General features: G+C 40.4%; 1 protein-coding gene across 2 annotated transcripts in view; it reads right to left on the bottom strand.

The window, feature by feature from the left end:
• Nucleotides 1-15068, bottom strand: part of ARID4B (AT-rich interaction domain 4B) — a 131423-nt gene that overhangs the window by 58285 nt on the left and 58070 nt on the right. For both annotated transcript variants that reach the window (XM_015419979.1, XM_015419987.1), the window contains exons 5-9: nt 12466-12556; nt 11365-11444; nt 9935-10026; nt 6517-6655; nt 1159-1238 (exon numbers count right to left, since the gene is read on the bottom strand). In XM_015419979.1, the coding sequence (XP_015275465.1) occupies nt 1159-1238; nt 6517-6655; nt 9935-10026; nt 11365-11444; nt 12466-12556 (482 nt within the window). The remainder of the gene's footprint in view (nt 1-1158; nt 1239-6516; nt 6656-9934; nt 10027-11364; nt 11445-12465; nt 12557-15068) is intronic.

Raw genomic sequence — 15068 nt, 5'->3', positions numbered from 1 at the left:
ATGTTAGGATTGTCTTGTATTTTGGAATATCGGGAATATTGGTTGATGTTGTTCTTGTACTACCCCTTAAATGTCTCCTTGCCTGGTTTACTTATGTTATGCCAATAAAGGTTTCTGTTCTGATAACAATCATTTCATTTTTACCAGAGGTCATTTCGGGGGGGATCGTGGTTCCCCCGGGTGAGGTACGGGGGGCGGGGCACATGACGAAGCCCCGCCCCCTGCTTCCGGCCGCCCCACTTCCGGCCCTCATTCAGCCAGGAGGAGGCAGGAGAAGAGGGAGGGTAAGTTGCTTCCTCCCTGCCTCCCCCCCGCCTGCCTGGGGCCAGGGAGGGTCTTCGCGGGGCTTCCTTGCACTCCCGCCAGCCTTGCAGTTCCACCGCCGGGCCCCTCATGGGGTTCGGCGGTGGAGCTGCAAAGCCGGCAGCCTTATGCCACACTTCCGGTGATGTCAGGGGGTGTGGCATATGCTAATGAGTTATGCTAATGAGTTCCCCTAGCTCTTTTTCTACGAAACGACCCCTGATTTTTACGCTGCCCTTACCAGGTGACTAGAGGCAAGGCAGGCACATAGCATTTCCATTAAAATAAACCAGGATCAAACCACAATACTGTGTAAATAATGTGAAACCATAGTTAAGACTAACTATTGTTAATAAATCAGCTTCATATCCTGGTTTGATGTACCAAACTAATCACAGGTAGTTTGGTAAAATAGGTTTGAATGATCAATTAACCTTGGTTAGTATAATTAAATCATGGTTTCCTGTTACATCTGAACCAATCTACTGTGTAATGATACCAGGAATTTTTATTAAGAATTTTTTTCTTAACAATTATTAAGTTCACTTTCAAATTTTTGCTAAATTATATAATAGTAACAACAAGTTAAATAATAAAAAAACAACACTAGAAAGATAAATGCCCACCTCCAGTAATCCAATGGATTGAGGACCTTACAACTTTATCAACATTTGAACGTATGGCATATAGACAATGATTGCACATGGACATATTTTTAGATATTTGGAAAACTTTTATAGATGCTTATCTGTAGACATGTCATCATTGTTGTTATGTTTTTATTTATTTCCGATTGTGTCATTTAAAATAATTTGTTTTTAAAAATTAAACCCTAGTTTGCATCTTTCTACTTACAATTTGCCATCCTTGAAAGAACGAACAAGAATGTTATCCTTTTTCACTGCAATGTCATCGCTACAGTCAGGACAAACCACCTGCATAAAATGAAATATTTGAAGTGTCTTAGAATGGAAAAAAGATTTATATAAATTATTTTACAGCAGAAATCAATTGTTCATATCTGGGTATTTACAAGCCTGGTAAGGCATCACTATCTTTGCCTTGGATACCCAGTACAAAGATACACTCCCTTCCTCTGAGCTTTGTAGTCTGTACAGGAGCTGGAGGGTGGAGAGTGTTTTACTGAGCCATGCTTGCTAGACAACATCCCTCCCATGGAGAGAAGAGAGTCTGATCTCTCTATGAATACCTCCTGGTGGTAAGCTTAGAAGTCTTGAACAGCTGTCTGAACATTGTGGGGGGAAATGGTTGAGTGAATAAACTGAAACTAAATCCTGGCAAGATGGAGATAATGCTAGTTGGGAATACTGAGCTCCTGAATGATATTCTGTTCCCTACTTTCAGTGGGGTCCAGTTGACTCAAGTATATCCTTGGGGTTATAATGGATCCAGCCTTACTGCTGGAGAAGCAAGTTAAACCCACAAAACAAAACGATGTATGAAATATGAATACCACAAAATTACTGAAAAGCAATTTATATGAAAACACAAGAAATGATGACAATCATAACAGAACTCAATACACAAGTTCCTCTGACTGCCACAGCAATCTATTATGAAATTGCTGTAATACAGAACCATGAACATTCACAAAGATACATCTACCAATACTGATGTAAAACGCTTGTATGATTAAAGTCCCACAAATATTTCTAGATCAGGACAAAGTTTCCCCAATATCTTCTCAAAGGTAAGTCCCGTTGAAGCTTGTCTTCACAAAAAGCAAGTATCATCTGAAGCAGGTTCTATCAGTGCTTCATGCATTGGCTAGCTATGAAGTTCCCGCGTATTGCTGCTGCTTCATCAAAAGAAGAAGTTTGAATACAATCTAAAGTGTCTCATAAGCACAAACTACTTTCACAGCCATTCAAACTGGTCAAATGACTTCACTCTCATTCAACTTCATTCTTATTTGACCAGTTTGAATGATGGTGGAAGTAATTTGTGCTTATGAGAGACTTTAGAAGTTTAGACCCTTTCCGGATCATCTACAATGGACACAGGAAGCAGGAGATGGAAGAGGTATTTCTCCAGTGGTAGAAGAAGACATTATCCCATTCACCCTAAGGGGCAAATCCAAAAATTTCTAGGACAGCCTATTTCAAATGATGGGATGAGGTCTCCCAGTTCCAATTCCTCCCCCCCCCCCCGCGCAGTTTACTGCAGACCAGAATTCAGAGAAGGGAAGAGGCAGTGCAAGGCCTTTACACAACTTCCCTCATCAATGCCTACTGTAAAGTGAGAGAAGGCAGAAGCAATGCAAGTCTCTCTCACAATGTTTTCACTTATCCCAAGTCCAGCAAGAGCTAAGATGCTGATCCACAGTTTTCTATACTTGAGAGAGAAGAGTCAGTGGAGAGCAAGGTCACTGTTGTACTGGTAAGACAGGAACAGGAGTCAACAAGTGTTGGCCTATCTGTTCTCAGCAAGTTTAATATACTGTATAAAGAATAATTTTAAATTTGTTCCCCCCCCATTCCCCTAGGGGGAGGTTTTTATTTTTTCAGACTACAAAACTACAACAGAAAATATAGGAAAGAGAACTACATCTAGGGAATAAAGAAAAAAGACCCACAACTAACTAAAAACCCAAGAGTAGGAGATCATACATCAGCTTAACCCTATGCTATTTTAAACAAAAAGAAAGCTACTAAAAATACAATGAATTTGGTCGGTTATGCTAGATTAATTATCGTTTAACCATCCCTTTAACTGTTTAAAGAAATTCCCAGAGCATCCCCAAGTTATTTCAACATTTTTTCAGGCACAAATCAAAGTCCTTCAGCCTTTATTTATTCTCTTTTCTAATCCTGAGTTTATAAGGGCTTTTGAACTGATGTCATTTGTTTGTAAGAAAAGGATTAATTCTTTATAGTTCTTTCTCTTCTGTCTTATATCAAATGGAATATCTTTTAAAATCCTGATATTATTGCCCCCAATTTTCAACGCTGTTCCCAAATTTGCTTTCAAAATAGCATCTCTCACGTGTCTCTTCGAGAATCTGACCACTATTTCCCCAGGCAGATTATTTTTCTTGATGTACGATGAATAGGACCTGTAGACCACATCCATCTCACTGCAAAGGTATTCCGCTGTTAAATCTGTCATTGGGGCTATTGTGTCACTCAGCCATTGCTTCAGATTCTCTCCTTCAATTTCCGGGACCCCTTGAAACCGTAGGACCAAATTTGCTTTATCCATTTGTAGCTGTAAAAGCTTTGACTCTTCCGTAGCTTGCTTTATTTCCAACTTTTGCACCTTTTTCTTAACTTTTTTAGTAGTGACATCCATTTCCTTCACCTTCTCTCCCATTTGCTCTATTGCTTTTAAGGATTGAGTCAGTTGCATCTGCTGCGCTGCGAGACTCTGCCCAATTACTGACAGTTGTTGTTTAATGCCAGTGATCTCATCCAGCAGGGGGCGCAGGGAGTCAGCTAAGAGTTCTGAGAGCTCAGTGACCTCATCCGTTCGAGGACTGGCCCCTAGTTTCAATTTCAACAGCTTCTCTTTCTCCGGTTTCTTCCCCGCCATCTTTTTGGATTTGTTTATTTTTCAAAGAAGTTGCTAACGTTTCTGATATTCACCCAAATGCTTTTCTGCACTCTGGCAAGTCTCTTAAAACAGTTTTAGTCGCTTATTTTTCCGCTCCCCCCTCTTTCCTTCCGTGTTTCGTCTATGTGTTTGGGAGGGATCCCTCCCCCGCTCGCTTTCCCGTCGCTCTTTAGGGGGGGGCAGCTTCTTTTTATATCTTCATGCTCGCTTCAACCTGACTCACAGTTCGTTATTGGCCATTCGGCCTCGCTCGTCATCATTTATTTCGCCCGATCTCCAACGCTTGTCCCGGTCAGCAGCACTCATACCATGCGGTCACTCAGCGGCAGGACCTTCAGGGTGGAGGGGCGCCTCAATTCTCCGGCTTTTGGCCATCGAAGAGGTCGCCCCTCAAAAGCCACCTGGCTGGGAGCCTTTTACCAAGGCTCCGGGGGGGGGTCACAACCCATCGGACCCCCTCCCACACGCTAGTGTGCAGTTTACATCCCCGGGACGTCTGGGAGATGTGTCTGCCTGCGTGTCGCCATAAACTGGAAGCTCCAAGAATAATTTTAAATTTTAAAGAGTTATATATAGGGTTGCCAGGTCCCATTTCCTCCACGGCGGGGGGATTTGGGGGGCATTTTAGAGGGAGCAGGACCATCCCCGATGTGATGATGTCATGCAGAGTGACATCATCACATCAGGGATGCAGTGCCGTGCGTGCACACCCCTGCTTTCCCCCAACTATTTAAAAGGAACCTTCCTTTTAAAAGGCTGGGGGGAAAGCGGGCACTTAGCTACTTCACTGCTTACTCCCAACTCCAAATCATTAATGAACAAGTTAAAAAGCACCGGACCTAGAACTGAGCCCCGCTGTACCCCACTGCTTACCTACTTCCACTATGAAAGCTGCCTATTTATACTCACTCTGTTTCCTGTTCATTAACCAGTTTGTAACCCACAAGAGGACTTGTCCTCTTATCCCATGACTGCTAAGTTTACTTACCTTTGATGAGGAACTTATGAAAAGCCTCCCACCAGGAGAGCCCACTTAAGTTGGGGGAAGACTCCTTAAGATGGAGGAAGGCTTCAAATGTTGCTGAACAAGAGTGGATGGATCCACCCCATTATTTGTAAAATGCTTTCAGTGTTTTAAGCACTTCATCTACATTATCTTCTTGTAATTTTGACAACAGCTTTGTTAGTATTATTGTCCTCATATTACAGATGGGGGACTAAGACTGAGAGAGCAGTGAGTGGGTTTATGGCTCAACTGCCTGGTTCACAGTTCATTCTTTCAGCCACAGACAAGCTGTGGATAGTATTTTGATATGTGCTTAGAAGAAGAAGAGGAGGAGATTGGATTTATACCCCGCCCTTCACTCGAAGTCTCAGAGTGGCTTACAAACTCCTTTTCCTTTCCCTCCCCACAACAGACACCCTGTGAGGTAGGTGGGACTGAGAGAGCTCTTTCTAGAACTGCTCTTTCAAGAACAGCTCTGACAGAACTATGGCTTGTCCAAGGTCATCCAGCAGCTGCAAATGGAGGAGTGGGGAATCAAACCTGGTTCTCCCAGATTAGAGTCCATTCACTTAACTACTACACCAAACTGGTGCCGGGGTAACCAACCTTAGTGCAGGGATAATCAAGCTTTTTCAGCCTGTGCACACCTTTGGAGTTCTGACACAGAGTGGTGAATGCAACTACAAAATGGCTGCCATGACCGGCATGGCCAACCACAAAATGTCAGGGACTGAGGTTATGCATAATTTTGATATTAGTTCTTCAATACTTTAGGCAAAAGCTCTGTTTAATGGGATGCCTTTTAAAATTAATATATTGTTTAAAATATTTTCTTGCATATACACAAAGTAAGTATACACATTGAACTAGCTAAGAAACCACCATCTGGTATTATCTGTCTTCATTTTGTGGGCATCTAATGCATTTATGTTAAAGGAAAAGGGGGGGGGAATCTTATTCTGGCTATTCCCTTTGCATGAGCGCTTCTCTCATGAGTCCAGCCTTTTTTAACCTATACTATTATTTGTAATAATGGCAGTTGGTGCTGAAGGGCAGGTGAGAGCTCACTGCACTTGTGACGTGTATGATAAGAGAGCTTCTGGCTAGACTGAAAGGAACCTAAATAATTTTTGAAAAATGAACTAAGAATATGTTGTGATGCCATTATCAACTTCCATCTGAATTATAAAAATACATTAAAACTGGGAAGATCAAAGGTCTTCAACAGAAAGTCCAGTTAGGTGTATTAAGTATTTTAACCCTGCAACTCAATTGTATTTAGTCAGAGTCAAGTCCCACTGTGTTTTTAGAATATCACTCCACTTTTTGTACAGGTAAAGTTCTTTACATAAAGTTACTGTCTGCATTATACCTTACAAACATCAGAAACTGGGAGGGGGGAATCACCTGTCCCCACCCGTTCTCTAACAACACTTGGAAGGTGCCAAGAGAGGTGCTGGCAGGTGCAATGGTGCCCACGGGTGCCAAGCTGGAGATCCCTGGCTTAATGTTGCGGTTTCAAGTTCTACAAGAGGTAGATCAACATATGATGTGAAGTACGATGCGTAACTTCTAGAGCTGTACACTTTAACAAAAATAAAGTTATTAAACAGTGCAATACAAAATACACTTACCAAAGCTGGGAACCAGAGATTTTTCTTTTTATCCACACTAACATAGTCTACACATACAACTTTTCCTAACAGTTCATCAGTCTGTTTCCTGTCATCTTCATCATCTTCGCTGGAGGATGATGAAGATTCTTCTTCTGGGCTACAACAAAAAATGCAAATTAAGCACATAGTTTGTAATTCAGAGACGATAGCAAGGATTTAAAAACCATCAAAAACATGGACAATAGTTATTTGAAATGCTAATGGCTTCAAGACCAATCTGTTTGATCAAAACACTGAAATCTAACACAAAGGCATTCTCAATATACTATAAAATTATAATGCCTTTTCTAAGAAATAGGATGTGGGCAACTACCTTATTCAAACACCTGATGATTTAGCCAAATGGTCAGCTGATTTGGGAGAGTATCACATGACACAGGCAGCAGAACTACATGGACAAACCTGGCCATGAGGCAGAAAATGGGGAAGTGGTATTGTGAAAGTTGTCATGGCAGGGAGGAATTCTAGGTCTTGGATAATGAGTTTATCTTGGCATGTTGTAAGGGGAAAGAGGCCAGAGAGGGAACAGGTGTCTCTTTCTCTGACTGTCTCCCAGATAAGCAACTTTATTTATTTAAATAAATTCAAACCCCACAGTTCCACAACTCATTACAGCTGTTATTTATATGTATCATTTCATTAGATTAAGCAATAGTTCTTTTCCTATTTGTTTAAGTTTTCTCATCCTGCTACCTCTCCACTGCCTTCAGCAAGCGTAAAGAACCACCTCCTGAATACGGTAGCAAGGCCCATCTCTGAGCATTATTGCAAGTTTGGTCAGGATGGAAAGCAGAACCTCTTCTTTATGACTTTGCTCAGCCTAGACCTGTTGGCCTTTCAGAAGGCCTGCAAGACATATCTATTATGCAATTACTTGAAAAGGACTTAACATTTTCAAGGATGCTACTAGTTAAGACAGGAAGGGAAGGTGGCATGGTACAGTCTGATCTTGTCAGATCTTGGAAGCTAAGCAGGGTTGGTACTTGGAAGGGAGATCACCAAGGAAGACTGCAGAAGAAGGCAATGGCAACCTGCCTGTGCTTCTCACTTGCCTTGAAACCCCCTTGCTGGAGTGGCTGCAGGTCAGCTGCAACTTAACTGCACTTTACACGCACACACAAATAAGACAAATGTCATGAACACCGACACAAACACACATGAACCTGCCTTACACTGTTCAAAGTGGCCGTTCAAAGTCAGTATTGTCTATTCAGACTGGCAGTGGCTCTCCAAGTTCTCAGGCAGAAGTCTTTCACATCACCTATTACCTGGTCCTTTTAACTGGAGATGCTGGGGACTGAACCTGAGACCTTCTGCATGCCAAGAGGATGCTCTACCACTGACCCACGGCCCTTCCAAAAACAGTACATATTATGCTTCACAAAAACATTTTAATATCACTTTTTCTTGTACATGTTCCAACTCTTTGTGTCTTTTCCTCAAATCATGGATAAGATCCAATGACCCATATACACTCATCTGTTCCCCCTCCCCACCAGCAGTCCATTCTGACCCTGGGGAAAAGCAGGTTGCCTTCCTGTAACTGGTGTTCAGAACTTGCATGGTGTGACACTCTGCCAAAAGAAAACCTAGGAGAGGCAATTTTGCCTCATTCTCCCTTTTCAGTGCAGCCCTCCTCCGATATTATTATTATTATTATTATTATTATTATTATTATTATTATTATTATTATTATTATTATTATTAAAAACATTTCTATGCCACCTTTCCACCCAACTCAGAGTCACCAAGGCCAGTTCAACAGCTAATATTCCATATGAATTGTACAACCCTGGGAATCAACTTTCCTTAGGTCAGAAGGGAAAGATCTGCATCCATCAGCACCTTCCAACGATGTATTGCAGGAGCCAATCCTATATTTTATTGTGTTAATTACACATGAAAATAAAATTTATTTTAATAAATAAATATGCATCAGACTCCAGTGTTGGCCTGGAGTTCAGGACTGTCTCCTTCTCCAGGGTTCCTTTAGTAGGGCTTACCCTGGGGGAAGAAGCTCAGAAAAGAAGAGGGTGTGGGGTTTTTTTTACAGCATCCTCTTCCCCCTCCCACTCCTGCTAGTAACCTCTCTCTGGTTGTCTTAGGTGAGGTCTGGCCCTTCCTCCCTAATTCTCCCAGTGTACACCTTTTGAAGACTGCTGGGAGATGGGAAAACTCTGGCCTCACCCAATCCCTCTATTCTGGGAAATTGGACTATGGGAAGCCTTATAAGCCTCCTCCTCTACCCCTGCCCCTAAGGAGGTCACTGCAGCCTGTTCCCTGCCCCACACTTCCAAAGAAGCCTTCCTGGCTCCCACAACAGATGTGGAAAGGGCCATCCCTTGTGGTCGGTTCTACTGCTCCTCTAACACCCCTGTTGCCTCGTGCCTCTGCTGCTGGCCAGCCCGTGGCCTGCCCTGCATTCCTGGGAGTCGTGGTAAGCTACGAAGCGGCTCCAGTGACATGACAGTGGGCTTCTGCGACAGTTCCCTTGGCATAGTCTGTAGGCCTCTGTCTCCTTGGAGATAAGTGCAGGGGCGGGAGGCTCTGATCCCAGATAATATGTTTTGTTACATTTGGATTCAAGTATCAATTTCACTATTTAATTTATTAAGTTACTATTCAGAGCCAACCACGTCCCAGTTTGATAATAATCTGTACTTCCTTTTCAGTAGCTACTCCTTCGGAACCTCTAGTGATCACTGCTATTTTCCAATTGTGACATGCCTTCCAGAACCAATTCAAAACAGCAGATAATGCAATAAAACCTTTTTAAAGTAAAGCAGCCCAATCGTACCCCTGGCAATCCATGCTGCAAACACAAACACCCTTCTAAGGCAAGCCAAGAAAATCGGAATCTCTCTGGATTATCTATTGCTAAATACAAGGAAAATTTGTACTGGTATTATGAGTTCAAGGCCACAACTGCAATCCTTCCTTATAAGACTAGATCACAGGGTCACATGATGAAACACAATGGCAATAGATTCAAGGATTACAAAAGCACTTCTGCACTCAGAGTATGGAACTTGGTACTACAATGTATGGTGACTACCACAGTAGCTAATTGGAACCTCCAGCCTCTGAATACAGGTTCCTGGGGGACATGCTGAGCTTGTGGGCTTCCTGGTCTGATCCAACAGACTAGGCCTTGAAATGGGAAACAAGAGGCTAGTGGTGTCCCTGCCCAATCCTTCTCCAACCATGCCTGCATGCAAATTACTTCCTTTCCTTGAATTAACTTCACAGGAGTACTTTCTGCTTAAGTTTAAATCGTTTCCTACTCCCCCCCCCAAATCTATTTTTAGCCAATACAAATTAATTTGTTGACAATAATACACTAATAAATCAGAGAACAATTAATAATAATACTTACATGTGATTAGATCTCCTTCCTCTGTTTGTTTTCTTTCCTATGACAGGGGTCCCAAAATGTTCAGGGTTGGTAAGTGGGAGCTGATCTAGTGTCTGTTGGTAAAAAAAAAAAAAGTACATTTATTAGCACATGGAGATATGATGGGTGGGGGGACGACAAGAAAAACGCCCCCCCCCCAGTTAAAAAAAATAATAATAATGGAAAATTGGAAAGATGTAGGGAAGCACTGAAAAGAAATTCCTTTGAAATATTTTCCCTTTTAGAATGAACAAAATGCTTTTTAAGGCAAGGTTTGTCACACTCAAAATGAGAAGTTTGAGCGCTCTTTCCGTTTTTCCAATAGAAAAATTGGGAAATTTGGGGGCATACTGAAAAAACCTCCTATATAATATTTTCTCTTTTTGTGCAAGAAAGACCTTATCTTACAAAGCATTTCACTGAATCCAAACGCATAGCATGAAGAAGTCTGAGGACTTTTAACTTTGCCAATTAAAAAAATTGGGAATTTTGGGAGCCTTTTTAAAATGTAAATAATTTTAGCAAAAAACTAATATGAGATAATGTGTTTAATAATAACACATTCTTAAAGAGTTCAGTGTTTTCAGTATTATAAAGTTTTAATATCCAAACACTCTGGCAGTCTAATCTATCATGACTCTATGAGAGAGTTTCTGTCCAAATCAATATTTTTAATTTTAATTTACTACAGAATTTGTTTTCTGCCTTTAGGTTTTATATTTTTCTTGCATCTCAGATGGCAAAAATTAAAGATATGTATGCTAAGACAACATAGGTTACAGGCAGCAATTTACAAATCCTTTTAAAGTACAAGGAACACCTGCAACTATAATGACAGAAAATGAAGATATTTATACTTATATTTATACATACTTTTAAATTTAATAAATACGTCAAATAGAACAATTTTAAACGCTGTTATAAATGAGGCGTTTTATGTCATTCAACCAGTGAAGTAAACTTAGGTTTGATAAGAAAATAAGTATTCCATTTATTTCAATTTTTCTCAAAATTTCCATTTTGACACAGACATACACACACAAAAAGTTTTTGTCCCACAGCTTCAACATATCCAGAAATTTTATTTCTTTATGAGTACATGAATTTTTCAACCACCAACATACACTTGAATATTAATGACAGAACTAAATTTCAAATTAAATTCTGGAATAGGATCTAGTACTTGCAGAACTGCATATTTGAAGCATTCTATGAAGACTTAGCTGTTTACAAGGGGATATATAGTTATACTCAATTGTTTGCAGCTGAGTCGTGTTTAACTGTCCATAAGTAAATTTCTTCCTATAATAAACTTGGGGGGGGGGATGCCAAGTTGCTACAACATGACTAAAGAGAATTCAGAAAAGGTATGGATTTGCAAAAGATACTTGTAATTAATTAATGACTCTTACTTCACTTTCAGCAAAGTGTCTCTCTCCTTTCAGGCAAAGTGAAGAGCGCCTAAGAGCCTTCTCATCTCCATCATCAAACACTGTTACCAAAGGTGAAAGGAAACACAAATTAATAAGTTTAACTTCAATGATACAAATTACTTTAAGAACTAAATGTACTTTAACCCACAACCATTACAGCACATCAGAACCACATGGAATTGATTTCAGGATTATATCTAAAATATTCTGGAAGTATATTATAACAATATGAAGATTTTAAAAACAATAGGCTGGATCTTATGGATCTATTATGCTAGCGCAGAGTTCTCTAGTGTAACTAGTCCTCTAATTTAGTTTCCCCAGAGGACACCTCCATCTAATGGAATGGATTCACAGAATCAAACGAACTGATGTACATGTTTCACTTCTACCTGTTTGCCTACTGAAACCAATTACTGCATCCACTAAAACTGACCTAGTACACTGACAAAGAATATGCTAATGAGCAGAGGAAGAATAAGAGAACTGAAGGTGTGAGGAGGTGGGCCAGCACGACCACCACAAAGGTAAGACTGTCCAGTGACTGTGGCTGGCAAGTCATTGAGCAAAGGTGTTACACTTCCTCCTTCTCAGAGATGAGACCACAAAGGGTATATACTGAGTTCACCCTGTGCAGAGGCTTCACACTAGAAAGGAAGGGGCTGAACCTTCACCCTGATCCACCTTCTCTGTCAGGACTCTCCCGTCACTCTCCTGCCCTTCTCTTTGAGCTAGCTCTGGGGTTTCTGAACCTCCCTTTCAAGAGTTAACTCAAGAAGAAGAGAGCGCCAGTCACACACACACAGCCTAACCTACTTCACAGGGTTATGAAAATAAAATGAAGAGGACAATGCAAGTTGCTTTGAGTCCCCACTAGTGAGAAAGGTGAAGTATAAATTAAGTAAATATAAATAAATAAATTCCCACATTGACTAGCAAGATGCACCCACAACACGTAGAACACTTTAAAAGCAGCTTCCTGTGCCATGTGGAAAATGTAAGATGTCTAGAACTGTGCAGTGTAATTTTTTCTGGCTCCTAATTTTTAAATTGGCGAATAAAGCCGTCAGTTTTCCTTACCTACAGTATACCAACTAGCATCAGTCAATTTGTTGATGACAGCCTCCTGGTAAATCCCATCTGGGTTCCTTACTTCCACCACAGTTCCCACCTAAAACATAAAAGCCACCCAGAGAATTTTCAAGCAAACATTCAATTAAAAACACTGTACTTTACACATTTTGCACCTGGTTAAATGTATTGCTCAGTTTCTATTCTCAGAAAACAATCTAACTGGCTGAGCATAATATCTGGAAAAAAGATCTGGAGGAAAACATCAAAAGAGAAAAAACATCAAAAGAGAAAAAGTTGGACAACTAGCTGTAACTTCACTGAGAAACTCTGGCTTTTAAAATGTATAGGGTCCCGAGAACGAGTGAAAGGTCCTTCCTCGCCTTCTCTTTTCCCCAGCAGCTCTCTAAGGGCTGACACAGGAGGTTGCAGTGAGAAGGGGGGAAATCTGGTAAAACTGCCCCCCCTCCTCGTACCACTGGAAAGCTACTCCACTGCACTAATGTGGGGATAATTTCATCCGTTACCCTCTCCTTACTGCAGCCTCCTGTATCTTGTGGCACTTTCCACAAGGCTCTCTCAACCCTTCTCTTCCCCCCCCCCCCCACTGGCTGCAATGGTTTTCTGAGGGCTTTGGAGCTCCTGAGGGAAAACTGAAGGTGGGAAAAGATCTACTTCTACAAGCACCTTCCAGAAATAAATCCATAATTTTCAAACTAAATGTTGAGGTTTTAATGTAATGTCTGCTAAAATTAAAAGTTGTTCTGGCATTTTCAACTATAGCCCATAGCCTCCATCCATTTCCACAAGATGCTGGATTTATAACATTCATACTAGTGTGTGTCAGATTTTACTTTCTGTATCTATCTGCTGAGATTGTATCTTTTTAGAATAACAGTATTAATAGATATTACAAATGTGCATGTTTCACTCAGAGAAAACACTGCATATAACAGGAGGTACACTGTACGTCAGTGTACACTCAGATTTTGCAGTGCATCTTAAAAAAAATCCAGTTATTAAATTATGTTTTATCATGACTATCCAAAAAAGCCTATTTGCTAAGTGAAAAGTGAGTACAGGGAGCAAATTTTCCTTTCTTCCTGAAGCTCATGATACATTAAGTGCAGCTAGTTAAGTGTGAAGGTGGCGTTACCTTAATGAGTGCTTTTAAGGAAATAAGTGGGATAGGATGGGTGGGAGCTGAAAAGGATACTAAATGTGGCTCTTTGAATTCTGGTTCTTATAGGCTGTAGTTTTGTAGCTCTGATACAAATTTTATAACTAATTATATTGAAACTGTTCAGTAGTAAGGATGGAATAAAAACACCTGTATGCCACAAATCTTGCTATGTGCACTATATAGAGGAGCAGCACGGCTGTTGATGAAACTTGTCATGTATCATTAACTCCCCCCAAAGCAAACACCCGATACTGTGACTACAATCAGCTGTAGCTTTAAATGAGTGATCAAATAATGTAGATTGTACACCTGGACTTCCCTCCTCCCATACGCTTTTCTCAATAATGACCATACATTTGTATGCAGTGTACCTGCCCATATACACACTGAAAATGTACAATATGTAGTTTATAAGGCACGCCATATATAAAATTATTAATATTCAAGTTTGAAAGGTAAACACATTCACTTCAGCGTGAAAGCTAGCAATTCACAAATACCACAACAGAGTTGTCATTTTGCATAATTACAAGACCAAACTCTTATTAGAAATAATGCTTTTATAAGAGTCAGCATGCCCACATGATTTTAAAAAATCAGGTTTCCAGCTTTTACCTCAGATGCCCTAAAAACCTTAAGGAAATTTGATCTGTCTCGTATCACTCCTAGCTGCCAGCAGATGGTGAACAAGAGCTAATGAACAAAGTTGTTCTACAGAACAGGAATCTAAAACAAAAGCTCAATGAACTTTTTACTTTTGTGTCACAAACATCTGAACTAGTGCACTGCCATTTTAACTCTTCTGTTATCTCAAAGACTAGTAAAGAGGAGAAATATCTAACTACTGTAAAACTTGGATTTTTTTCACCAAAGGAACAAATTTGCTTGGTCCCTTGCGTTTTATGACTTCCGTTTAAGAATCACACATTTCTTTCCATTAATTTTCATGTTCTCGTTAAATTTTTCCACTTGTGATTTTTGTACACTTCACAAAAAGGGATTGCTTAATGTTAATATTGAAGAGAACAAAATAAAAGCTTTGTTCTTTTCAATAAAGACTACACTTGCTTTAAATCTTAATGGTAACAAGAAAACTATAGTTACCATTCATAGTTTTCTATGAGATGCTTAATATATTTTTGCAGTGTGTATTTTCAGTTATTAGCTAGGCCACTGATAAACTTTATTTATCAACACAAGGGGACTGCTAGTAAGATACACCCCATCTCTCCCTTATAATAAAAGAGTTTTGGGTGCCAAAGTTCTAAAATGCACTCCTTTAGTGTTAGGCCGAAAAAACTGCCACTCGGAAGACACTGGCTGGGTTCATTGGCTGCTTTGTGCAGTCCCGGCCAGCGTTCCAAGGTCATTTACATATGGAAGCTGATTGGACTACACTCCATTCCACACCTGAAACTCACCCCCCCCC

The sequence above is a fragment of the Gekko japonicus genome, unplaced genomic scaffold (assembly GCF_001447785.1).
Source record: "Gekko japonicus isolate JY-2015 unplaced genomic scaffold, Gekko_japonicus_V1.1 scaffold315, whole genome shotgun sequence".
Taxonomy (NCBI): Eukaryota; Metazoa; Chordata; class Lepidosauria; order Squamata; family Gekkonidae; genus Gekko; species Gekko japonicus.
Note: the sequence above shows the minus strand (reverse complement) of the source record. Positions and strands in the feature narration are given on the sequence as shown.